This window comes from Schistocerca cancellata, chromosome 1, assembly GCF_023864275.1.
Source record: "Schistocerca cancellata isolate TAMUIC-IGC-003103 chromosome 1, iqSchCanc2.1, whole genome shotgun sequence".
NCBI lineage: Eukaryota > Metazoa > Arthropoda > Insecta > Orthoptera > Acrididae > Schistocerca > Schistocerca cancellata.
The window spans coordinates 596,693,037-596,720,940 of NC_064626.1; the positions used below are offsets into that span (position 1 = coordinate 596,693,037).

General features: G+C 42.5%; 1 protein-coding gene across 1 annotated transcript in view; it reads right to left on the reverse strand.

Moving 5' to 3' along the window:
* LOC126182131 (high-affinity choline transporter 1) overlaps nucleotides 1-27,904 on the reverse strand; it is a 337,466-nt gene that overhangs the window by 33,577 nt on the left and 275,985 nt on the right. Inside the window, exons 8-11 of the mRNA XM_049924826.1 lie at nucleotides 18,870-18,999; nucleotides 11,205-11,422; nucleotides 7,993-8,096; nucleotides 5,597-5,869 (exon numbers count right to left, since the gene is read on the reverse strand). Of these exons, the coding sequence (XP_049780783.1) occupies nucleotides 5,597-5,869; nucleotides 7,993-8,096; nucleotides 11,205-11,422; nucleotides 18,870-18,999 (725 nt within the window). The remainder of the gene's footprint in view (nucleotides 1-5,596; nucleotides 5,870-7,992; nucleotides 8,097-11,204; nucleotides 11,423-18,869; nucleotides 19,000-27,904) is intronic.

The window sequence follows — 27,904 nt, forward strand, 5'->3', positions numbered from 1 at the left end:
TAGCACTACATCTCCAACTTAATGAGTATCTTCTTTTCCTGTTTTCATGGTCCATGATTTACTTCCATACAATACTGTGCTCCAGACGTATATCTTCTGAAATTTTTTTATCAAGTTAATGCCTGGCTTCGACACTAGAACCATTCTTTTGGTGATGGATGCACTTTTTCTCTGCATAATCATTCTTCTTGTGTCCTCTTTTCGGCGCCCATCACGTGAAACTTGACTTCCGTCTAGCAAAATTCCTTAACTTTGCCAACTATTAAGTCCTAAAGTTTTATTTTAAGTTTGTTGCTACTCTCTTTCCTCCTCCAATTCTAAAGTTTTGTCTTAGTTTAGTTTGTTCTGACTCCACATTTTGTGAACAGAAGTCCACTTATTCCATTCGACAGGTCCTATAGTATTTTCTTAGTTTCACACAGGAGAAGCGTCATCAGTAATTCTATCAGTGGTTTCTTCCACGCTAAAATGTAATGCCATTTATGATACTTTACTTTTATTTCCTTAATTCCATTTTCGATGAACTTTATGTGGAACGAACAGCATGAAAGTCCCGGCGTGACTCTGCATTTTTCGGTTTTGCATTCTTCCTCCAAGTCACTATGTCGTATGTAATCAACATAGTGGCACTTTCATATTGACTTCATATTAACTTGAGGCCTAACAAGACAAGCAGATCATTGGGCTATTACTGTTTCCGTCGAAGCTTCAATCTCTGCTTTACATTGGTTATGTTAGAAACAAAGATACATGGTCGATAGCTAGAGTAAAAGAATGAAGTATAGTATATTCATCAAACATTATTTGAAGTTGAACTATGATTCATGGCGTGCACTTAAAGGTGAGCTTTAATATTCTGGTATATGAACAGTTGGTATACACAGAGACATTAAACGTTCACTTCAGTTGAAATGCGAAGTGTGCCTTGACCGTGCTTGTACGGCATGTGGTATTTGTAAGATTTCCCTGCAGAATAAACTGTGGTATTCTCACCGGGGTTGCCAAATCGTATGTAGTGTACGCTCAACGGAACAGTTTGTTTGTATGATGGGTTACAACTAACCTAATAACGTTTTCGCTCTTAAAATGTCCTTTCTAATGGTGACTGCTAAAAACGCTGTATTTGCTTGAAATTTTCCTGTCGTCCGTGCTGTGGAATTTCCGTGTGATCGCGTCAAGTGCCACTGATGGTATTGCCCTGAATGCACGCACTCTCGGCTATTTGTTGCTTCCGAGACTCACTACACGACGTACTTCTTCTCGGATTTAATTGGACAGACCTAGATTAATTATCTGTAATCCTGTACATGTGAAATAAGTTAAAACAAGGGTCATCCGTCTCGCTTTGACCTGCGAGACAGGGTTAAAATTGAGTGAGGTGGCGCAGTGGTTAGCACACTGAACTCGCATTCTGGAGGACGGACAGTTCAAACCCGCGTCTGGTCATCTTGATTTAGGTTTTCCGTGATTCCCTAAATCGCTTCTGCCAAATGTCGGGATTATTCCTTTGAAATGTCTTGGCCAACTTCCTTCCCAATCCTTTCCTAATCAGGGTTAAACTTCTCACTATTGCAAAGTCAATAATTAATGCCATGTAGCAAACGAAATACGTGAACTGGAATACGTGCATCTGGTTCCTAGCCTCTCTCGCCGAGGTTCGCTACGACAACGCAAGGGAAATATAATTTAAAGTCAGTGGTAAGTCACACAAAAAATGCTGCACCCAAATTTCCATCGAAACGAATACAATTTATTAGTTTCAGCAAAATGCTTGCCAAATCAGCCTCGTTCGTTACACACCACGGTTCAGCTAGTTACTTGCCTCCACAACCTAATTTCAAATCTTCGCCTACTGAAATTCAGAGAGAAAAAAAAACGGATAATTCGACCCGAAATCCACGTTCGCTTGCGAGAACCCACTTTCGGATTCTCACAGATTACTCAGTTGATCAGCATCACCTTCTCCTAACTTCTAAAGTTTCTCCTCCCGAGAGGGCGATGACTTCTACACCTTACGGGGGTCGCCAGGAGAGTCCTCGATTTCGCCAGCTCCAAAACATCTCCACGAAATTATTTAACAATCAGGTCCTCCAGCCAGTCGGAATCAGGAGCAAAATATTACCATTTTCTTAAACACGGAAATCGGCCGAGACGACTACAATACCGACTGACACACATAGACTGCTAGGAAATCATACTCGTATGGTACTTCAGGCATAGACGTTTCGTGCCTTGATTCTTAAAAACAATTTCCTCATTTAACAATTATAAAATTAACTCTCTCTCTTGGTTTTCCAGTCAGTATATAACGACCGTCGTCGGTTTATTTCGTTTTTTCCGCTGACCCATGCTCCATTTCTCTTTTAACGCGTGGTGTAAAAACGAGTATTTGACGCGTGACGCGGAGAACGGAGGACATTTCCAATAAACGGAGGCGGCGCAAGCTGTGAAGGAGCAGGCAGACGTGTTGGCGGCGGGGATGGCTATTGAAAGGGAGTGAAGGGGGGGGGGGGAGAGGCCTAGCCGCGGGTCTGGCTGTGGAGGGGCCCTCCTCACACAGATGGCCAGATCGGGCGCCTTTGTACGCGGCCAGGCGGCGCTGAGTCCGCACCTCTCCCAAGCCTGGGTCACGACTAGCGGGAGCGGACCTCCACCACCGATGCGTCAGCTGCAGGCTTCTCACCCTGCAATAATTGTCACCAAACCTGCACGCAACGTTATCTCTCTGTGATGAGACGTTTACAGGGACTGAGGAAATGATTCAAACACAGTGGTCGTTGTCATTTATTCTCCTTTTTTTCTTTTTCTACCATACCTGGGAATGCTCTGAACTGCCAATACGTCATCGTTGTGGCTTTGTGTAGCAATCTTATTACGTCAAGTCTTAGTGATTTCCAGCGATCACGTACATCTCAGTCGGTAGAAGGAATAACTTGGTCTTCTGTTGTTGTCCTAAAAATTTGCGCTACTTCCCCGTATTCTAGTATCTCTATTGTTAAAATAAGGATTATAGCTCCTCTTTACCTACACCGTCTTTGTTTTTATAACCTGCAAATCGTTTTTATAGTGAAGTTTCACTACACTCCAACATAACACTCGCGACATTCGTTATCGTTACCCATTGCTATCGCAGCGCGCCAAGCGGCCTGCAATTTACACTTCCGAATACGATGTCCGATGAGTGTGAATACTATCGTTTATATAGATTTTTTGGCAACAGGGAGCGTAAGGAGTGTTGCAAAAACCGACAATAACTAAAACATGACACCGTGTTTGTCTTTCTTTACTTTACTATGCACGCTGGGAAGTATGGAACGGTACATTACAGGACGGGATTCTCTTTTAACCTACGGGTACTTGTCGAAGAATGTCGTTTTCTTTAAAAACAATGAATGGCTAATAAGCAGCATAAGACCCGAGCTTTTACAGAAAGTCGTCGCATAGGCTAACTAGTGAACAGTGTGAAGTGCATTTTCATTCCACTTTCAGTCAAATCAGTGAATGTGGAACAAGGGCAAACTTGCAAGGAATGCAAGGACTACATCATTTAACGCGCCAGATAATCCACCACACCTCATGATGAAGGGAAAACCACATTATATCGACACACACCGTATGAGAATACTTATTGCAAATTTGTTGAAATGCAACAGGAGTTTGTACAGTAGTATTCTCCTTGTTTCACAAAATTATCATATATTAATTAGAGCTGCATCTTGTTGTTGTGCCTTTCTCGCTCTCTCTTCTTTTTCCCGAGTCATCAGTCTTCTGACTGGTTTGATGCGGCCCGCCACCAATTCCTCTCCTGTGCTAACCTACGTCCTCAATTATTTGCTGTATGTATTTCAATCTCTTCTTGCTCTACAGTTTTTGCCCTCTAGTACCACGGAAGTCATTTCCTGATTTCTAAACAGATGTCCGATAATCCTACCCCTTCTTCTTATCAGTGTTTTTTCTTTGCTCTCCGATTCTGCGCAGAACCTCTTCATTGCTTAACTTACCAATCCACCTAATTTGCAAAATTCGTCTGTACCAACACATCTCAAATTCTTCGCTTCTCTTCTGTTCTGATTTTCCAACGATCCATGTTTCATTACCATTCAATGTTATGCTCAAAACTTACATTTCCAGAAACTTCTTCCTCAAACTAAAGCTTATGTTTGATACTAGTAGTCCGCAGCTCGTGGTCGCGTGGTAGTGTTCTCGCTTCCCGCGCCCGGGTTCCCGGGTTCGATTCCCGACGGGGTCAGGGATTTTCTCTGCCTCGTGATGACTGGGTGTTGTGTGATGTCCTTAGGTTAGTTGGGTTTAAGTAGTTCTAAGTTCTAGGGGACTGATGACCATAGATGTTAAGTCCCATAGTGCTCAGAGCCATTTGAACCAAGCTATTTGATACTAGTAGACATCTCTTGGCCAGGAATGCCCTCTGGTGCGAATGCTAGTCTGCTTTTGTTGAGGCTAGTTCAGTTTCTCGCCCATCACGCTCTCTCGCTGCGAGTGATTCAAATGTCAGTTGACTGTTCGGGCAGTGCAGTTGGTGTGATGAATGGCAGCTTGCTTCAATCTCAGAAAAATGGAAGTTAATGTGGAAGAGTAGGAAATACAAGGCAGCAATACAGCATTAGTACTGTGCATGTTGGCGCACTCAGGTCTGTTAAACGTCAAGGTACAATGTTGCAGGGCGATATGAAGTGGAACGACCACATTAGGACGGTAGTGCGAAAGACGAACGGTTCACGTCATCAATAAAGACGATCGCGAATAGAAAGTAGGTGCATCACATTCCTTAGTACTATTTTTGTGTTTCGGTTCTGCACCATGTCGGGATCGACACGTTACTAGTACAGGATGCTTTTTGATCTCTGGTGGGAATTCCTGGATGAAGGACACTGTTCAAATGGTTCAAATGGTTCTGAGCACTATGGGACTTAACATCTGAGGTCATCGGTCCCCTAGAACTTAGAACTACTTAAACCTCACTAAACTAAGGACATCACACACATCCATGCCCGAGGCAGGATTCGAACCGGCGACCGTAGAGGTCGCGCGGTTCCAGACTGTAGCGCCTAGAACTGCTCGGCCACCCCGGCCGGCGAAAGCGACTCTCTTTGCGCGAAAAACTACTGAGAAAAATTCGAGAACCACAATTCGAAGCTGAATGCAGGATGATTTTCCCGCCGTCAAAGTAAATTTCGCGTAAGTAGATGAGAGAAAATAGTGCTCGTGCGGAGCCATATAAATAATTGTTTCCCGTAGGTCTGTGAGTGCAACAGGAAATGACTAATGGTGGTATAAGCTACCCTCAGCCACGCACGGTTTGCAGAGTATATGTGTATATGTAGGCAGGGACCTTTACCGTCAATAAAGGAAACGGTTTTCGTGATAAAAACACTCTCTTTCTTGTTGTTGCAGACACAGATTTAAAATACGTTCAATAATTATAAAGCAACTACAGAAACTATGGCAACACAAATGAAGGAAATAAAACAAAATATGCAAGTCGGGAGGTTGGTGAAAATCTTTTTATGGGCTTTTATTTTGATCTCCTATGCGACCAGCGAGTGAAGCTGTTGAAGAATATGGGGTGGTCACTCGCCTGGTGAGCCAGGAGACGAAGACGAGCGTGATGAGCGAGAGCAGCATGGAGAAGGTGCGGAAGGGGAACAGCTGGCGCTGGTTCTCCTCGTCCCAGCCGGGGAAGTGGATGGCCGCGGGCAGCCCCATCAGCTGCTCGCCGCCGCTGATGCGCACGAAGAACGCCACCAGGTAGGCGGTGAGGCTGCCGTACGTGTTGCAGTGGTGCTTGAAGTGCACCACCATCAGCAGCTGCGGGAACAGGATCACGTACACCAGGTCCGAGCACATGGACCTGCGCACGCCACACCACAGAGCTGCAATCGCACGTCACCAGTGGGTCTGCACAACTTGATACTAAACACACTGTCATTTCATTGACAAAGAAACGTTTACATGAATGCGGATGTCCAGCATTTACGCATTATGGAACATTCTTCCTTACCATCAGTGAGCAATCTGGTGTTACAATGTAAACACGAAATCTCTGTGACATATAAATCTTTAACCGTAAATAATTTGTAAACTTTTCCTATGTATTCTACATATTTGGGTGACACAATAACAATCATATTTTTTGATATGTACATAGATATAAAGGGTGGTCAGAAAATCTTTGATACTCTTGTAGGGATTTTGCAGGGCAGGTTGTATTGGAACATAAATGTCACGAAAAAATTCGATGCGTTGCGCCGTTTCCGAGTTATTTAGCACTGGAGTCAGGCAATCAGTGCCTTGCGCGCGCAATTTCCAGTTTCAGTCAACCAAGCAAAGCACTCGCTGGGCAACACCTCTTCTGGCAGGCCGCTTGAATGCGAGCGCGCGAAGCCCTCATTGGCTCATTTAAATGCTAAATAACTGGGGAACGGCGCAGTGAATCGTATTTTTTCTTAACGTTTACGTCTCACTAGAAGCTGCCCTCATACGATCTTACAAACGTTTCATACATTTTCTCACCACCTTGTATACGTATGAACCTAAACAGTAGTGTAACTAAAAACGGTAACAAAATTTAAAGATACAGTTCTTAACCGCGACACCAAAACTTACAGTGCAGAAATTTTAGTAAAGAGGGAAAATGAATTTTCATTAACGTAAAATGTAATGTTAATATAGTATTTACACATTTTGAGTAATTATGACACCCACATGCGTTCAATTAATTTTAGAGTTGCGTCGCAGCGGTTCATATTACACACCATGACACACACATTCTTCCTTATAAGTTGCTACAATAAATGAGTCTGTTCCCTTCATAAGTTGTAATAAATACAAGGTGTTGTAATAATTATTCTTCTTCCTTCCTTACTAAAATTGCTATACTTGAAGTTTTGTTGTCTCGATAAAGAACTGTATTTTTAAATTTTGTTGCCAATATTAGGTATACGCCTGAATACATTCATGAGCACGTATCTACTCACAGATCAAGAATTGTGATTATTATTGTATCACATAAATTATGTAGAATACTTAAGGAAGGTTCACAAATCATTTATAATTAAGAACTCGTATGGCACAAACCCGCCAACGTAGCCGAGAGCGCTAAAGCGCTGCTTCCTGGACTCGTGTAGGCGCGCCGGCCCCAGGTCGTAGCTGTGACTCTCCTGACTGTGTTTGTAGATTATTGTGTCGAATTTGCGTTATCTTTGGTTGTTATTCAAACTACTTTCTCATTCTCCACATTCTTTTACTTATTATTACTCTTAACATGTAAGTAAGAAGAATGAATGGCACAATAGTTGGAGTGAAATGATTCTTATATGATAATTACTTTCTAATGCCAAATTTTACAGCTCCATGAAAGACATTTCTTTACATTAAGTTGTTCTTGTTGAAGTGCTGTATTTCAGAATCCTCGATTCATCGACTTTTTTGTACTATTTAACCATACATTAACTTTCGTGAAGCGTGGCGCTACGATCTTGTCAGTTTTTATTTATTGTCGCTTTGATACTTGCGTAAGTTTCGTTTTTTTAGGTGAAACAAGTTGTTCCAGTTTTTCTGCTTGTATTTGGAACTGTCTGTTCCCATTCGTTTTTATTATCTTTGACAAGCAGTACCGTATCATAGACAAAGACTGAATGTTCCATAGTTCCGAATACTAGGCCTACACGGTTTACCAATTCTGTAACTTACACTGTTGTAATGGAATGTTTGAGGGTTTGAATTGCAATGTCAATAGTGAGGGTTGTGGATATCGTGAATGGAGGCGACATGCCGTTATCACACAGCATTCCCGGCCAGTAGTGACGGTTTTTGCCATTGTGTCCTATATTTTCCGTTGGAGTAACTCTTTGGCTGTCGTCACAGGGGGCGGAACTTGGGTTGTCCATTTGACAGACGATTTATGATGTCAGACCTTCAGATTTTTCGAGGAGGCAGAGAAAAGAAAGAGGCAGTGGTATTATATTAACTTACCAGAGGCCGTAAATGGAGGGAATGGTGAGCGCCATGATGGTTGACAGGACGCCCACCACCAGTATGGAGACCCGCATCACCCAGATGATCTCCATCTCGGAGGCCTGAAACACAAGCAAGCCTCGCTCACCGTCGGAGTTTCACTCTGCACAAGTTCGATCTTTTTCGCCGACTCATTTTCAATGGCCTCTCAAAGTACACCAAAAAGAATTTATGCATTTCGTTACTGTGCAGGAGAGACGCTCAGTAGCTCGGTACGGGCTTTTGTTAAAGTTTCGAGAACATACCTTCACCGAAGAGTCAAGCAGTATATTGCTCCCTCCTACGTATATCTCGCGAAGAGACCATGAGGATAAAATCAGAGAGATTAGAGCCCACACAGAAGCATACCGACAATCCTTCTTTCCACGAGTAATACGAGACTGGAATAGAAGGGTGAACCGATAGAGGTACTCAGGGTACCCTCCGCCACACACCGTCAGGTGGCTTTCGGAGTATGGATGTAGATGTAGATGTAGAATATAACCCGAAAGTAAGCGTAGCTCACAAGAAGAAAAAATATTTTTCAAATGCATACCAACGGAACGCAAATTGGATTTTGTGATTAATGATATTAGTGGGCCACCTTCTTCTAAGAATGTAGTGGCTCAAGGTTGTTTGTCTAATTAGCAGAGGCACTGCTTCCCTTTCATTACTCAGTGGTTGACCCTTGTCCGGAAGCCAAGCCCCAAGTGAGGCAACTGTAAGCAGACGAAAAATTCTTCGAAACTGTTTGAGCACAGGAACCTAGTTTGCACATATTTGTCGTTACACAATGCAGCGAGAGATAAATCCTCTAACGTGGGCGGAACGTCACAAGCTACAAATAACTGAGATTACTAAAGGTTACATTATTCCGAACCATAAGATGGGAGAAAGGTGGTTTTTACAATGAACGTAACAGAAGCCATTCACGTATTTTATTTTTTTTTAAGGAATAACGGTTAGTGTTGCTGACACTGACTGTCGCATTCGTCCAGTATATTCAAATAAACCATTATTTCATCGAGATGCGTCGAATGTCGTACAAATGATAGCACAATTCCCCTAAATCTAGTTTCTAAATGTATGTAGCTCTACAGCGGACTTAGTAGCTAAAAACTGGACAGGGCAGATTTATCTAAACAAAAATGAAACGAGTAAATTAGATTACACAGAGGTAATACGAGTTTTGTAAAAATCAGCCATCGATAAAGATCACATCGAAAAGGAAATGTTACAGTATGCTTTAGCCATTTCAGTATCAATGCTATATTATCTCTTTAAATTTTATTGTATTGAGTTTTCGCGCTCGTTTCGCAAAGAGTGCTGGACTAAAGCTAAAATTAAGTTACTCAGTGCCCTCCTAAAATGAAGTTCCCTGAGTGTCCGCACAAAAGTAGATGGTCATTACAAGTAAAGATTTAAATCCACAATAGAATTATAAATATACCAAGTTTTAATTTCTTCAGAAATTTAAACATAAAACTTATCTTCGTAACTATAGCATTACATGGAAATTATGCAAGTGCTTCAGAATGAAGAGGAATATATCATTTCAAGCTATTTCTACACGCCGTTGGACTTGTTTCAGGCCTTGTTCTTCCCGTAGTTTATCATTTTTTTTTTCCAATGTCTTGTTTGCTTATGGCGAAAAACTACTTCTAATCCTGAACTTACTTAATCTGATTTCAAATAGTCCACCGCGAATTTATCGTGTTTTGAAACAAACAGACCCTGAAGAAAAACATTGGTATCCGCATCACCAGAAAGCTAATGGAATGGTGCGAAATTTCTGGGCATAGCGGGATCAAAGTTTGATTGATTGGTTGGTTGGCTGATTTGAGGCAGGGGACCCAACAGCGAGGTCATCGGTCCCAGGGATGAAAGGAAAAAGTGTGATGACACAATTCAGGATGTTTGTATTAAAAACTGGCCAAGAAGTTGTATTTTGTTACTACACTTAGTTATCTTTTGAAGAGACTAGTGGTGTGTAAGTGAGAAAAGACATGCATGTATGTTCGAAGGAACATTGCAACGAACCATATAAACACCTTCAAATACAGACACCGCACTAATGTAACACACTGAAGTGGGTACATATTAAGGTACCAATCGTCACAATACTTTTACCTGCACTCCTAACATGCTGACTGTCATATACAGAGTAAGTTCAGATTTCGATCTCGTCTCCTCCATAGTAAATTCATTGTTTAACCTTTTGTGTTGCGTCGGTTAACAATGACTTCAGTTCCCTGCTTGAATTGAGAGTGACACGTCTCTCATCAATTCTCTTCCCCCCGCCCACGCCTCCTCTTCACGTAATTATGAATCAGCAAATCTCCACCAAAGAAGTGAGAGCTAGATGAAAAAAAGTAAACCAAAAACTGTTCAAAGAGAAAGACCACCAGTTCCGTATGTAACACTTTTTTAGATACAGTGCTTCGCTATGAACTCAGCAGAGGCAAGAGCTCGCAGCCTGACTCCAAGTTGCCTGGTTGAGTGCCGTACTTATTGCATGTAAAGCTGAAGCATAATATCTTCCTATTTCTTTGGCAAAAATATCTGCTTGCTTTAACTACACCATTAAGCGCCTGATTTATCAGACTGTTTTTCAAAGAACTCTTAAGCTGTTCTCCGCAAAAAGGACTGTCCCTTAATTTTGAGAACACATTATATGCAGTTCCGTTCGAGGAAGAGAGCCATGCAAATAACTGACGTCGCGCTTGAACAGCTGCCAGTAAACCACGAAGCATGCTTCAAATTTTTGGGTACACATCTTGATGAACACTTGAGCTCGAAGAAACATATTACTGAGGGTGCTCAAATATTTAAGTTCAGCTGCTTTTATATTCCATATAATTGTTAGTTTTGGAAATAAACGAATGAACCTCCTGACATATTTTGTATATTTGCACTCAGAATGGCTTGTGGAAGTATTTCCTGTAGTAACACACCACTTAGAAGACACTGATTGCACAAAAGCGAGCAGTAACAATACTGCTCCTGTGTAGTGTAGTCATATTTTTGTTTTTCGAGTGCAGTTGCATGAAAAGGACTGAAAGAATTACTGCATTAACAATAGAAAAAAACATTTAAATAAATCTTTCAAACTGACTCATTCCATGTCATTTTCACAAAAAATTATTCGGAAGATCCATGGAAAATGCAACTAATTCAAAATAAATACGTACGCGTTGCCTGAAGATAAGCTTATAAACATTCCTGGCGAACATTGAGGACGCTGACAGCACGCTGGAGTCAGCTGAAGACATGACAGCCGCAGAGACAGCTCCCAGCCCGAAGAAGGACACGTAGTCGGGGGTGAGGTACTGCAGCACCATCGGCAGGATCATCGACGTCTCGTCCTCCGTCAGCGGCCACGGCCCGTGGTACGCCGTCTCGTTCCACGCTGCAACGTATCAGTGAGTGCGCCATCTGCTGATGTGGCTGGTTTGCATGGGCAGCTTAAAACTAGAGTCCAGCACGGGCGGCTTCAGACCGCCCAACCTGTGTATCGTCCAGGCCAGCCCATCTCACGAGGTACAGCCCACTGTGCACAGACCCCGGGCATTACACACACACACACACACACACACACACACATGCCGGCCGAAGTGGCCGTGCGGTTCTAGGCGCTGCAGTCTGGAACCCCGAGACCGCTACGGTCGCGCGTTCGAATCCTGCCTCGGGCATGGATGTGTGTGATGTCCTTAGGTTAGTTAGGTTTAACTAGTTCTACGTTCTAGGGGACTAATGACCTCAGAGGTTGAGTGCCATAGTGCTCAGAGCCATTTGAATCATTTGAACACACACACATCAACAATCGTTTGGCACCACCCCTTTGTTTCGAAGTTCATGGTACAGGAAACAAAAATTGGCTCTGAGGCTTGCAAATATTTATTTCCACTGCGTCCAGGTCACTAATTCAAAGTAACAAACATTTATGGAACGACAAAACTGTCTGTTTCCCGAGGGGAATACTTCCCACCATTCCTAGGTAAAGTGAATATACGGTGAAACGTCCTCTTGCTCAAATGCAGCCTTGAATCCGTCGTGGCATAATATCTACGAGATAATCAAAGCAGCCCTAGTCCAAACTGTTCTGTTCTTCAATGTCAATTCTGGATAAGTCGCCCTGAGAACATGGTCACTGTCTACGTTCAATAACAGCTCATTTCAACCGACCCGTGTTCGATTAAAGTTCATGTCTGTCGAACAAGCATGCCCCTGCATTCTGACGATCCTAGCACGCTGAAGGAACGGCTTCACGATAACAGCACGAGGAGCACGGCGTTGTCACCCTCCAAGATGATATTGTCGTCAGCATATTAGCGATATGGTCACACAATTGATTGCAGAATCTCTTCCCTGTATCATAAACTAGTGAAACTTCATTCAACAACCACGAGAGATGGACGGTGGTCCCATGTAATGCCACCCCAGAAACCCACTCCACCACCTTGTTGCACACATGGGGCATAGTGTCGGAGGCGTTCAATACTACCGGGTTGTCACGAAACACGTTGTTTGTGATTATCAGGGTACAAACAAATCAGTTAAGTCCGTAAACAACGCCCAGTGCCTAACGAGGAGCCTCTATTTTGGATGGTTGTTCGTCCTTCTGTAAGAAAGTCCATTATATTGTGGTGTGCAACTTACAGCTCACCATATTCGCATCATGCAATCTTCTCCCAACTGTCCGATGCGATACATAACATCCTGCAGCCACTTCGAACGCTGAATTCAGTTCTGGAGCATTCAGCCCACTTTTTTGTCACTAAACAGTCGAAAATATCGATCTTCTTGTGCACCTGTGCGGTGTGACTCCTCAACGTTACATTTCAGTTGGAACCGATTGCACGTCGTGCCCTATCACCTTGACACCGCTATATAAATCGAGCCAATTTCCTGATTGACAAGCCTTACGTGATGATGCACACCCGATTACTGTCCTTCGTGACATGATGAAATTTCACTCTACTGTTCCAAAGACGTCTCTAATGCGTCCCTACAGGCTCTTTACTTTCAACTGAAATCCTGCAATTCATTCAAGTACGGCGCTCTACGCGTAACTATGTACGTTTATAAACACCGTCAGGGGTGATTTGCCGATCGGTACATGAACAGTCGCAATAGTAACACAAGAGCTTATCATGTGAGATGATGCATAACTTTTGTTGACGTGTGTAGATAGCCTGCCAGCCTATCGTCTCGCCAACTCGTTGGGCAGTGTTGCTCTCTGAACATACATCCACCGCTCCAGCACGCTGCCTGTGCTGCGGCGCACCTTCAGACTATTTGCAAAATCCTGAAACTTAAGGGCACTAAATTTGACTGACGTCTTGTACTCATTGATGCCTACTATGCTTCACTGCATTCGTGCATTGCGACTATCAATGAGTCCTCCCTCCTAGAAATCAATGTCTAATTTCGTCAATACTTGCTTGGTTTTTAATATATCTACATCTATTCCACATCTGTAATCCGCAAGCCACCTTACGGTGTGTGGCAGTGGCTATATTGTGTACAGCTGATACTTCCCCTTTTCCTGTTGCATTCGTAATTGTTTCAGGAGAAGAACGACTGCTGGAAAGCCTCCGTGTAGACAGCAGACTATCTAATTTTACCTTAGTGATATTTTCACAAGATATATGCAGGACGAGGCAACGTATTAGTTGAGTCTTTTAGAGACATACGCTGTTTGTACTTTAACAGTAAATCAGGCAGTGATGCAAAACATCAGTCCTGTAGCGTCTGCCACCGGAGTTGATGAGAGACTCCGTCGCCCTTTCGAGCCCTTTTTATGAATCTTTAACGAAACGCTCTGCTCTTCTTTGGATCTTCTATGTTTAATTTATCAATCATACCTGGTACAGTTCGAATAATAGTCGAACGAGGGTTTTATAAGCTGACTCCTTTATAGACGGACTGCATTTCCTGCGTTTTCCGATGAACCTCAGTCTGAAGTGTACCTTACCTTCGATTACTTCTATGCGCAAATTTTTTCTTTTAATCGCTCCTTACGCGTATTCCAACACGTTTTATGGAAATGTAGTCATACAATAATGAGTCTTTTTGCCTGTTTGTGCGCAGTACGAAACATCTGCTTATGTTGACTGTCACTTGCCTACCCCTACACGATGCTCTGATCCTCTGCATGTCTTGTTACATTTCGCCTCAACTTTCGAGCATTTAGACTTCTCTAAATGTTGAAATGTGTGTGAATTCCTAAGGGACCAAACTGCTGATGTCATCGGTCCCTAGACTTACACACTACTTAAACTAAAACTAACTTATGCTGAGAACAGCACACACACATGCCCGAGGGAGGATTCGAACCTCCGGCGGAAGTAGACTTCTCTGTATACAACATTATCATCAGCGAATAGTATCATAGGGCTTCATTCAATAGGTCGTTTATATGTATTGTGAAAAGTAATGACCCTACAGTTGCGGTAGCTTGATATTCCTTTTGTATGACTGAAGACCTCTCTCAGTTGAGAATGACACTCTGTGTTGCGTCTAAGCACAATCTCTTCAGTCCACTTAGTTCACCTGGTATTTCGTACTCTCTTATTTTGTTCACAAGGGTCTGTACGGAACTGTATCGAACGGCTTCCAAAATGGCGAGGAAAGCGGCAGCCACCTAGTGCCGATTTTTACTGTTTTGGGTCTCGCGGACGGAGAGAGCAAGATGGGTTTCAAAGTTCATGTTTTCGGAACCCATCTTGATGCCTATTGTGCAGTTTTTCTACGTCTTTCTGATGTTCGTGCGATAATTTCAAGCAGGAACTACAGAGTGAGCTTCCTCAGTAAAACATATTTCGAGAAAGGCGTTTCGTATTTCGACCTTCTCTGTGTCGTCCTCCGTTTCGATGCCATTATGGCGTCAAAGTGCCTGAACTAATAGCCTCAATTCGCTTACGATTTAACATAACAACAAAACTTCTTTTAGAGCTCAGGAAATTAAGAACTTACCAAAGACATACTGCAACTGTTACTGCTGTCACATGCTCTCTTATTATCATGAAAATATCTATGGGGATATAAACTGGCACTATAGTGAAACATGGCAGCACAAACACTCATTAAAACTGCTTCCCATCTGTACCTACATATTGAAATGCGTCAGTCAAATGGTGCATTGGCACTTTTCAAGCATCATTGCATTGATGGTTCAAATGGATCTGAGCACTATGGGACTCAACTTTTGTGGTCATCAGTCCCCTAGAACTTAGAACTACTTAAACCTAACCAACCTAAGGACATCACACACATCCATGCCCGAGGCAGGATTCGAACCTGCGACCGTAGCAGTCGCGCGGTTCCGGACTGAGCGCCTAGAACCGCTAGACCACCGCGGCCGGCGGTACCCGTCTTCTATATTCATATTGTCGGGTCACTTGGCTACTTCTATAGCTTCTCTAATCTTCCTCCTCAAACTAAACTGCTGTTTCGCCAGTACGCGGGCCTCTCGAAATTCAATCTTCATCCTGCACTGTTCATGATTTGTTTTATAGTTTGAGGTGGATATAGCTCTCGTGTTCAGTTAACTTTGTGCTTATTGGACGCCCAGTCTCACCTACGTACACCAGTCCACATTCGCACCCAATTTCATAAACTCCGGCGGCATGAATCTTGTCAATTGTATCTTACGTCGAGCCGAGAATGTCTTTTATTTGATTGTTCCTACGAAAAATCGGCTTAATGCCTGCCCGACGGAGAATTTTGCCCAGACTTTCAGTAACCCCTTGTACATATGATATCACGACAGTGTTCTGTGCTTCGTTCTGCATTTCCCTGTTGCCCACCTCCCTCGGCGCCATGGTTTTGTGAGTCGTCCTCACGTATTAGCCATTAGCTCTAATAATGGATCTGAGGTTCCGTAGTTCAGCTTGCAGGTTGTGTTCGTCGTTGATCCTGTGGGCTCTCTTGGTTAAAATTTGCAGGGCCGCATCCTTTTGCGTAGGATGGTGGTGGGAGGATGCATGCAGGTACCTGTCCGTGTTGGTGGGCTTCCTACAAACTCTGTGTCCAAGCTTCCCGTCTGGCTTATGGTAAACTTCCACGTCGAGAAAAAGCAATACCCCGTTCTTTTCTATCTCCATGGTAAAGTGAATTTTGCTCCTTTCAAGACACTGTTCATTCTGTTCAACTGTTCTTCCATGTCCTTTGCTGTCTCTCACAGAATTACAATGCCATCGGCAAACCTCAAAGTTTTTATTTCTTCTCCATCGATTTTAATTCCTACTCCGAATTTTTCTTTTGTTTCCTTTACTGATTGCGCAATACACAGATTGAATAACAACGGGGATCGTTACAAACCTGTCTCACTCCCTTCCCAACCACTGCTTCCCTTTCGTGCCCCTCGACTCTAACTTCAAAAAATTAGTTCAGTGTTAAGTATTACGTACTGTAATCAGAGCCCCCAAACACTGTGTTATGGTTTGGAGAGAGTCAGCATATTTTCCTGAGGAATTTCCTTCTTGCCGTATGTATGAGAGTCCAGAAAGCATCACCAAAGGTTGTTGCAAGACCATGATCCGTTGTATGGGAAGATTCCTCTCAACTTGTCGTCAGGAATTATTCTGCTGAAATATGACATACGTGGTTTCCCAACCGAGGAGCCGTACTCCTGTCTAGAATGTTGAATGCACATGGTTTCCACCGCTGCGCCGGCCGGGGTGGCCGAGCGGTTCTAGGCGCTACAGTCTGGAACCGCGCGACCACTACAGTCGCAGGTTCGAATCCTGCCTCGGGCATGGATGTGTGTGATGTTCTTAGGTTAGTTAGGTTTAAGTAGTTCTAAGTTCTAGGGGACTGATGACCTCAGAAGTTAAGTCCCATAGTGCTCAGAGCCATTTGAACCATTTTTTTCCACCGCTGCTCGAAACCATAGAACTTGGTATTTGCTCGTCAAGAAGCTCAACAACGCACTGTCTTATAGCAGTTGCACAAAACACGTTAACTGCAATCTTTAACGGATTAAAATGGGACTTGAAATTTTTTGTGCTCTACACGCCAGCGATGGTGTTGAAAACCCATTGTGTTCTGGGGTCTTAAGTGATTTCTCGACTTAGAAACCAACGCAGTGGCTTGCTTTCCATTATTTCCGTAGATGCAGTTCAGGCCTCATGTTAACTAGCTCACGAGCGTTGCTGTGTTTCATCGAAGAGCCAACATTATGAGAGTAGCAAAATCCGTTTATGGCAAAACGGATAAAGTTACGGTCATCCCGTGTTGTATAAAGTGGGCATGGGCCAGAATGTGAATTCTCAGGGCCCGGGTTTGATTTCAGGCTAGGTAGGAGATTTTCTCCGTTCAGGGACTGGGTGTTGTGTTGTCCTAATCATCATCATTTCATCCCCATCGACGCGCAAGTCGCCGAAGTGGCGTCAAACGGACGGTCTACCCGACGGGAGGCCCTAGTCACACGACATTTTATTTTATGTGCCACTGATCACTTGTCGTTGCGTACAAACGTATTTTATCATTTGATTCCACGTTCCTATCACAGGCGTTGCAGAAATATCATGTTCCGAGAAATACATTTCCCGAAGATCAACAATTCAGCTCTGTTAGATCTATTTCATACGCTGATATTGCGGCATCTGATACATGTTAGGCATACTGGCATAAGTCTTCACGTTCCCTAATTTTTTGATGATTCGTCAGTAGTAGAATTTAGACCAGCTCACTTTCACAATACTGAACACAGCTGACGCCACATTTACGCCATCTTCCTGCAGTCTTAACCACCATATACTTTTTTACACGTCTTCCGGACGTCGTTCTATTCCCAAAATTCTTTTGAGTCTTACAAACTTTGTTATACATAGCGGGAAAAATGAAACTTGCCCGGCAAATATTTCATGCATATTAAAATCTGGAAAAAAACTTACATCATCAGCCACAGGTGCGAACGATGTAAGCTGGGTTGCCTGTCTTAAGGTACATGAAAGATTTTACGGGCCAGTTTCAGCTTGCCCACCCTGTATCAATCGTAAACGTCTAATTAATTCTATTTGCTGTGCCAACTGCTTTTCGGCTCACAAGACCATGATTATAAAACGATTTGCATAATCAAAGGTGATGGGACATTGATGAACTGACTTGGAAACAAATTTTGCGGTTGAAAGATGCACTGCACAAACAAAACAATAAAAATCGGTATAACTAAGCACTAAAAGCAGAAGTAATTAAGTAATGTGCAAGTGTTCACTGCACCAGCTCCTTTTACTTCTTGGTTCTTGATAGGCATTTAGTCCCTTCATTTTTTAATATCCGATATGCTCTAAATGTTACATTCTGCATGCAAAACTAAATTTTTTTCTGTTTTTATTTCGCTGTGATATACCGGGTGGTTATTATCAACGTGCAGCTCGTTACAGAGATCCAGTGTGGGCTATGATTATCGTATGGCAGCAAAACGTGGTAGACGTTTTAATAAGTTTATACGGAACAGATTTACGCCGGAAAAAAATTACTGTCAATTCTGAGTCAACGTGCAAAACTAGAGCTGTGGATCCAAGGATGCGGTGTAGGAATGTTTCCATACGTAATGGATTAGGAAAGGGATGCTGGTAGAATCGGTTAAATAAGTGATAAAGGCAGCTGGAACTAACTTTTTCCAGTTTAAATCAGTTCCGCATCAATGCATTAACATATATATCAAGTATCGCTGCCATACTGTAGTTACAGCCCACATTGGACATCCGTGAGTAGTTGCACTTTCATTATAACCACCCGATATTTGGCGTCGCTTCTTGCTGTTAAACTCTTCGCATTACTTATGAGAGCGAAGAGATAGGCTGTACTCAGTATATGTTAGAAGCTATACGAGGCGAGCTACTCACGTGTCGCCTTGGCAATGGCGCCGATGATGACGGGCGGGATGGCCATGAGGACGCAGCCGAAGGCGGCCACGTATGACAGCACCTGGGCGCGGCCCGCGGACTTGCTGGACAGCACGCGCTGGAAGTACACCTGCAACAGCGCGAGTCCCCTGCCTGTACCACTATCGCCCCCCATTCACAGCACCACAGCTTCCAAATCTCAATGCCTGTCAGACTGGACGTTCTCCTACACAGACATCTTCAATAAAAGTAAGTTCACCAGGCAGAATATTAGCTACATTCTTAAGATATCACACTGGTCATTTCAGTGTGCTGTAAATATTCGTAGTGCAGAACTGATACCAAGCGATTAAGTGACACTACACCGCTGACGTCATGCCAGTGAGTTGGTGTATGTGACAGTCGGTTGTATGGAATCAATGCTGTGGGATGGGTCGATGTGTATGCAACGAGAGAGAAAAACTATCGTGTTTGGATGTCCCCGTGGCCTCATTGTGAATGAAACGGCCCGATTTGTTGGTGTACCAACGCGTCCCGTGCAATATGTCCTCCAGGGAACGTGTACTACTCGCAGCCGTGTAACACGAAGTAAAAGCAGTAGTCGTTGGTAGATCCTGGACAGTAGACAAATGTCGCACCTTATCGATGACTAGCGGGTTTCAGACCACTCCGTAAGTGAACTCGGGACAATCTCAAACAGTTTCCAAGCGAACCTTGAGCAAGCAGTTTCCGAGAGGATATTGCGAAGATAGTTTAATTTTCCATGTGTCATCTGGTAAACCAGTGTACCTAGCCGTTTTCGACTTATGGGGTTCCATCCTATTCCGAGGCACATTAGTGAAGTCCTTTGGGGGTAAAATGGCCCCTGACCGCGTTACAGACGCTGCGCAGTGTTAGCCCAGTAGTGGGACTGCCACTGTTCTGCCTTTCAGGGTTTACTCCCTTGGGAAAGCTGGCTTCGCCACGCCTCTAGAGCCTTCCCTGCCCTCTTCGTTGGAGATAGAAAAGAAAAATGAGAGTCACCCTCCGGCCTTGAAACCTAAACCGTCGGGGGCGAAAAAGTAAGAGTTGGCCATGGGAGGCCGATAGCAAAGAAAACAGAAGAAGCCTGACACAAGTAAGTAGTAGTAATGTCAGACTTAGCTAAGGGGCCCATGTGGTTACTACCCACATACTCCCAAGGGGGGACTACTCTTTATCTGTAATCTCACGAACTGACCTATCTGGCATGGGTGACCCTACCGAGACCATAGCTCGCACCAGCATAGCTCAATGGATCACTGAGATACGCAAACCTCCCCACCAACGTTAAGGTGGAGGAGGCCATCTATGGATGAGCATTGTGAGATAGGCGCATGATCTACAGAGTCCTCGATCGCCGATTTCAATGTTTGATGATGATGTTTATAGTTTAATTTTGACCATAATGGACATTAGATCATGGTTATTACAAAGTTAAAATGACAGCTCAAGCACCTATTTAAAGTGAAAAGGCGCAAACACTAAAAGTGATTGCTTATAAAAGAACCACTTAAAGTAGTCAAGCTAAAATATAAGTAAGAGCAGTAAAACAATTTGGTCACTTCCCTTGCAGTCCCATCAGTCTGTTTTATCAGTTGACGGTGCGTGGACATCTCAAGAAGACACGATTACAAGGGAAGTGGCCAAGCTATTTTACTGTTCTTATTTGTATTTTATTTTGATCGCTTTTAGAGATTCCTGTACAACCATTCCGATGTCAAAGGTTTGACGTTCGAAACGGCTAAATTTTAATGATTTTTGTGCTGAAAATAGATGGTTGAGGTGACATTTTAATTGCGAAGGTTGCTTCAAGCAATGGACTCTTCAAGTCATATACTTAACAAAAGTCGTTGCTCACAGTGATATAGAATGTTGTACATCTTTCTTGGACCAAAGAATACTGAAACTGAACAGTAGCTGACTGGAAGTATTTAGTTTGAAATGCGATTTCTGCTTATTTTCAAAAGATGGAAGCGGTCAGAGCACCTAAGGCCCAATAAAACGTTTAAACCGAAGTTTGTGGAGAATTTTTTTGAAGCCGGAAGTTGTTCAGTTAGGTTTTGAGATAATTTTATACCCTCACTTGGGCCACTTATCAAGATTACAGAGAGCAGGATGCTTATTTTAATATTCCCGGTCACCGAGTTTTGTGCTTTCCTCGTCATATACATTGTGAGTCTGCTGTGGAAACTCCAGTCTTCACAGACCTGCACGCGAACGTTCCTGGTTTGACGAACAATCAGCTACCATTTTGCATCTCGTCTGGCCCACTAAATCGCTCGATCTTAATGCCATAGGTGAAGTCTGAGATCACAGAGAACAGTGATGAAACGAAAGTATCAACATCTCCACAATATGGATCCAGTCACCCATGAGTTCTTCCAGCTGGATCTGGGTATGCATGTGACGAGGTTCCAAACGCCGCTTATAAATACAGGATTTTTCTTGCGCTTATACGTCGGGTTCTATTGGTGATATGTAAGTAGGGTCAAGTGTTTTGGACAGCATTTGAGCTACAGACTATTTGTATACTCAACAGAATGATCCTCTTACTGTAACTATGTCTAAGTTAGGATATTACACAGTTTCTCCTGCTTAGGCAAATGGAGCTAATAGGATGATTCTTTCTGCACTAGATGTGGTCTACGGTGCGGTTAAAGGGGCTTATGGAGGGACCACTAATTCGTGGGCGGTTCCTGAGAAAATCGAAAATATTGTTTTTGGGTGGTAAAACCGAGTCGCGGAATCCAAAACAGCCACGTACAGCAAATGGCTGAAATTTTTACTACTTTACTAACATACTTATCTCGATCAACCCTGAACCTTCTCTTGATATCTTTATTCGTTTTCGAAATACAAAGGTTCAAGGTTCCCCTACTTCTACAGCCGGCCGCGGTAGTCTAGCGGTTCTGGCGCTGCAGTCCGGAACCGCGGGACTGCTACGGTCGCAGGTTCGAATCCTGCCTCGGGCATGGGTGTGTGTGATGTCTTTAGGTTAGTTAGGTTTAAGTAGTTCTAAGTTCTAGGGGACCTAAGATGTTGAGTCCCATAGTGCTCAGAGCCATTTGAACCATTTTTGAACCCTACTTCTACATGTAAAAAACGCGCGTAAAACTCCGTTGTAAGACGAGAAAGTAGTTCAAAATGTGACGTAGCACGGAGAAATTTGCCGTTAAGTACACTATGTGGTCAAAAGTGTCCGGACACCTGGCTGAAAATGACTTACAAGTTCGTGGCGCCCTCCATCGGTAATGCTGGAATTAAATTTGGTGTTGGCACACCCTTAGCCTTGATGACAGTTTCCACCCTCGCAGGCATACGTTCAATCAGGTGCTGGAAGGTTTCTTGGGGAATGGCAGACCATTCTTCACGGAGTGGTACACTGAGGAGAAGTAGCGATGTCGGTCGGTGAGGCGTGACACGAAGTCGGCATTTCAAACCACCCCAAAGTTGTTCTATAGGATTCAGGTAAGGCCTCTGTGCAGGCGAGTCCATTGCAGGGATGTTATTGTCGTGTAACCACTTCGTCATAGGCCGTGCATTATGAAAAGGTGCACGATGGTGTTGAAAGATGCAATCGCCATCCTCGAATTGCTCTTCAACAGTGGGAAGCAAGAGGGTGCTTAAAACATCAATGTAGGCCTGTGCTGTGATAGTGCCAAGCAAAACAACAAGCGGTGCAAGCCCCCTCAATGAAAAACACAACCACACCATAACACCACCGCCTCCGAGTTTTACTGTTGGCACCACACGCGCTGGCAAATGGCATTCATCGGGCTTTCGCCATACCCACACCCTGCCATCGGATCGCCACATTGTGTACCGTGATTCGACACTCCACACAACATTTTTCCACTGTTGAGTCGTCCAATGTATATGCACCTTACACCAAGCGAGGCGTCGTTTAGCATTTACCGGCGTGATGTGTGGCTTGTGAGCAGCCGTTCAACCATGAATTCCAAGTTTTCTCACCTCCCGCCCAACTGTCATAGTACTTGCAGTGGATCCTGATGCAGTGTGGAATTCCTGTGTGATCGTCTGGATAGATGTCTACCTATTATTACGACCCTCTTCAACTGTCGACAGTCTCTGTCAGTCAACAGACGAGGTCGGCATGTACGCTTCTGTGTTGTACGTGTCCCTTCACGTTTACACTTCCCAATCAAATCGGAAGCACTGGACCTAGGGATGTTTAGGAGTGTGGAAATCTCGCGTACAGACTTGTGACACAAGTGACACCTAGTCAGCTGGCCACGTTCAGAGTCCCTGAGTTCCACGGAATGTCCCCCATTCTGCTCTCTCACGATATCTAATGACTACTAAGGTCGCTGATACGGAGTACCTGGCTGAAGGTGGCAGCACATTGCATCTAATATGAAAAACGTATGTTTGTGGGGTTGCCCGGCTAGTTTTGATCACATAGTGTATCCACATTATCATTAGAAGGGTTCTGGGAACCCCATATTGTAGTACAGAAGCGCAATCAAAATTGTGTAAACGTAAAATCTGGTCTGAGTTGCAAAATTAGTTTTACTTTATCTCAATTCCACATATGTAAAGTGTCAAAACGCTACAGATCCACAAAGTTATTTTTTTCATATAAGCGACATTCTACGCTGTAGCAGGGAGGAGAAGGGAACCAGAACCCTTTCGGAACACGAAGAAAGCGAATATGGTCCTGCTTATTAAAAATCTTTGACAGAGAAGTGAGGTACCAATTGCTTCATTCTACCTTCCTCAGCACATTTAAGAATTTTCCCAAAAATTTTGGTATGCGTACATATTCTCGCTTTTTTATGCTGAGAGACAAGACAGTGGCAATGAGAAAGTGACAGAAAAGTAATAAATACTGGAAGATAGTAGACAGTGGATGTGGTATAAAAAGGGCAAAGGAGATAGTGTCTGTGTGAGAGAGAGAGTAGCAGTGGAACATGGTTGACAGTGACAGAACGGTGCTAGGAAAATAGTGAAGGAGACAGCGCCATTGGGACAGGAACAATGACATCACGCTCGGCCTCTACCCTTGCTAATTGTCTTAATTCTGCAAAGATGAGTCCATGACTTTCTTCAGATATTCCACCAGCGGAGAGAAAAAGGAAAAAGTGGAAGTGAGAGCCAGTGATAATAACAACTGAGAAGAGATAGATAATGACAATTGAAGAGACAACAGTAATGGGGAGGCATGAATCAGATAGTAGTAGTAAGAGGGAGTAGGGAGTAAGAGGGAGGCAGTGGCAGTAAGAGGAGACAGTATTAGTAGGACAAAACGAAGAATTCTATGGCTGTCAGGCAGGGGACATTAACAAAGAGATACAAAGAGATAATGACAATCAGTTGGACTGAATGCGTGAGTGAGAATGGACAAGTCGGAATGAATGGGTATGAATGGGTGTGAGTGAGTTATAGCCGAGGGTGCCAGTGGGAGAGAGCGAAGAGCTGCATGCTAAAAGAGCGCAAATATATGGGCATGCCACAATTTTTGGGAAAAAGTTTACAGGTTCTGAGGAACGTAGAATGAGGCAGCTGGTACCCCCATTTCAATCAGTCTTTTAATAGGAGCATATTCACCTTTTTTGTGCTCCGGCAGGAGCCTTTTCCGTTGTTCGAATATCTGAAGAAAGTCGTGGACTCACTTTCACAGAATTAGGACAATTAGCAAGGATAGAGGCGGAGAGTGATGTCATCTGGAAGTGAATTATTTTTTCCAGCGTCCTCAGTCACAACCTGTGCCCGTTAAGATGTAAACCATCAATAATATGTGATGGACGACTTCCGCTTGTGTGTGGCAACAAGAGTGAAAGAGGCGCCAGCTACAAACCTACACCAAGAGTGGAGTCCCAGACAGCAACCACACCTCCAGCTCCACTCAGTGTCCCGTGGAGCCAACCCCTGATATACGATGTGGCATCAGCAGCCCCACACATCTAAGCATAAATCTCAATCACCATTCAGTTACCAGGAGTCCACATTGCACCATAATGCTTATGATTTAGAATATCGTCCTTTCCGTAAACATCATCACGTGTATCTGAATCTGTCTTATTTTAATCTGAACTTATTTATAAATATCAACCGTTGCAAAGCAGCAATAGGCAGCCCATTCCTCCACCCAGGGGGGAGGGGGTGGAATGTGAGTACCTTTTAAATAAAAAAGTAATAATGCAATTTTGTCCTACGTAGACATGGTTGCACACAGTGACACATATATAAAATAAATTGTTGATGGTGTACAGCAACGAACCACAAATTAATTTCAGGTTATTTTATCCAAAAAGTACCATTATAATTTTCGAATTTTTGAACAATTTCCCAGACGGATCTTTCATGCTTGTATCAGTACATATTATACATTGGTTTCCTGTGAGTGTTCCTAATATAAACAATAATTTACAAATTACAAACGTGTAACAAAAATAGTTGCGCTCCATGTTTGTGTTGTACTGAAACACGTGAAACGTCCATCTGACGCATTTGTAGTAGCAGTTTTCTTGCAATGAATTACATTCTCAATTATGTTTCTATTTCAATAGTCAAAAACGTTGCATTGCATTGTAAACTACTTTAGTTCACTTACAAAACGAATTTTCATTGTGCACCACATGTTTTAATTTATAGAATACGAAAACAAATGCAGTTTGCAAAGTAAGTGAGTATCGAAGATGCAACAATGCAATCATACAAAGGTGTGGCATATTTGAGGGGGAAGAAAAACGTTATATTGTAATAATGTTTTACATTAAATATAGTGCATTAAATGCAGACAGATTTTGTGAATTACAGCACTACAAACTTACATCAAACAACAACAGAGATAAAAGTCTGGGCAAGAAGTGTGTGAATTCTTGTGTGCTATTTGAACATCAATGATGATAATACATTACAATTTATTAGTATTTATGCTGTGTATAATACTGACTATTGTAGGTTCATTCAATATTATGAGAGAAAAATGAAAACCTGAACAATCACATGTACAACTTGCATCTGTAGATAGGAAACAGCATCTCGCCTTTACGGTTCTCACACATCCTCCAACACATTCATGATTAAATAAAGAACAACAAATAATCTCATGTAAACAGAAGAGGAAATTAGAAGCCTTAAAATCTATTAACAATTCTGGCTGGGTGAAAAATAAGCAAGCAGGCCAACACAAATTCTTTGATGGGGTAGTTAACATGACTGACAGCCATTTCATTAACAGTGAACTTACTCTGTTAAGTAAGGGTCTCAAATATAATCTTACAACAAAACACAACAGTCAGTGTCAAAAATCTTATAGCCTGTACAAAACTTGCTGTCACACAGATCAACTAGATACTTGTGAGAAAAATGCAATAGCTTTTAAGTCAAATAAATTGATAATGAAATATCTAAAAGCAAATAATATGCACAGAAACACTGAACTAAAATATTTTCAAAAATTTTCAAGATCAAATGGTCCGCAAATTGTCTGAAAGTGATTACTCACAGTAAAAGCTGATAATTAAAGGTTTATTGTCATATTATAAGAAAAGGAATATATAGAGAAAACATTATATTTTTTCCATAATAACAACATTACGGAAACGATGTCCAATACCACAATGAAATTCCAAACTAAATTCCAAAAGCTTAAAAATAACTGTCACCTTTTATTGAATGTGCAGCTGTATAACAATGAATCCCTTAGCACCAAAACGACATGAACAGCCAATGCTACAAAAAGGAAGGTGTTCTATTTGCCTGTTATTGAACTTGAGAAACAGGCCTGCATACTTTATAAGCCGTAAGCTGAAAGACCTCATCGCCAAATATCATACCTTCGAAAATAGCTATACCATATCCAACACACATGAACTCATAGCCTCTATTGAAGAGATCAATATCCCACCCACAGCTAAATTTGCATCATTTAACATAGTCAATCTCAACACAAATATCCCTGTTAAATAAACTATTAACATTATAAGAAAAAATCTGTTTGCGTAAAATAACATTAGTACTGCACACACATATGAATTCATAGCAACACTCACACTCATCCTGGAGCACAATTACTTTAGCTTCAACAGTATGTTTTACCAACAATATGATGGTTTGGCAGTGGGCAGTAGCTTAGTTGGAATATTAGCAGACATCTACACCAACCACATAAAATAAAAATACTTCTCAACTCTCAGCATACCACAAACAAAATAACATTCTACAAAATGTACCTTGATGACGCTATCCTGCTTTTTGATGGTACAAACAGTGAAACTGATATATTGGCAACATGACACAGCAAAATGCATAAAAATATTAAATTCACAGTTGAGCATGAAACAAATAAGAGCACACATTTTATTGACCTTAAAATCTGTGACATTAACCACAAACATCAATTTAGCACATACAGGAAAGCCACCACCACAGATGTCAGCATTGATACCTCCTCGTCTCATCCTAGCCAACACAAAATGCCATATTTCAGAGCCATGGTACACTGAATGCAAAAAGTACCTATGAATCACACATATCAACATGAAATCATTGTAATTAAAATAGTTGCCTAGAATAATGGCTATAATTCTGTAATAATAGATCAACTCCACAACAAAATAAAAACAAAACCCCCAACTCCACAGACCCCCACTTTACACAGCACTCAGTCAAAAACAAATCAACCTCCTGCAGAATAATATATATGGTTATCCTATATTTAGGCCAAAAAAAGAAGGAAAATAACATCAGCTTGTCTGCTAACAATAAATTAGGAATATACAATCTCCAATGTGATTCATGCCCAAAACTTCTGAGATTAGGTAGAAATAACTCCTCGATGTCTTAAGGCTTGGAAATTTGATTAAACCTACTTTGGAGCCCACATTGCAGAAGAAAACCATTCAGTGACGAACATTGAAAGAAATACGAAAATATTACATTCAGTAGAAAAAGGAATCACTATGAATATGTTAGAGGAAATAGAAATACATACACACAAAAGCACTTCCCCTGACTACATCCTTAATGAGCAGACTGAATTGGCTAAC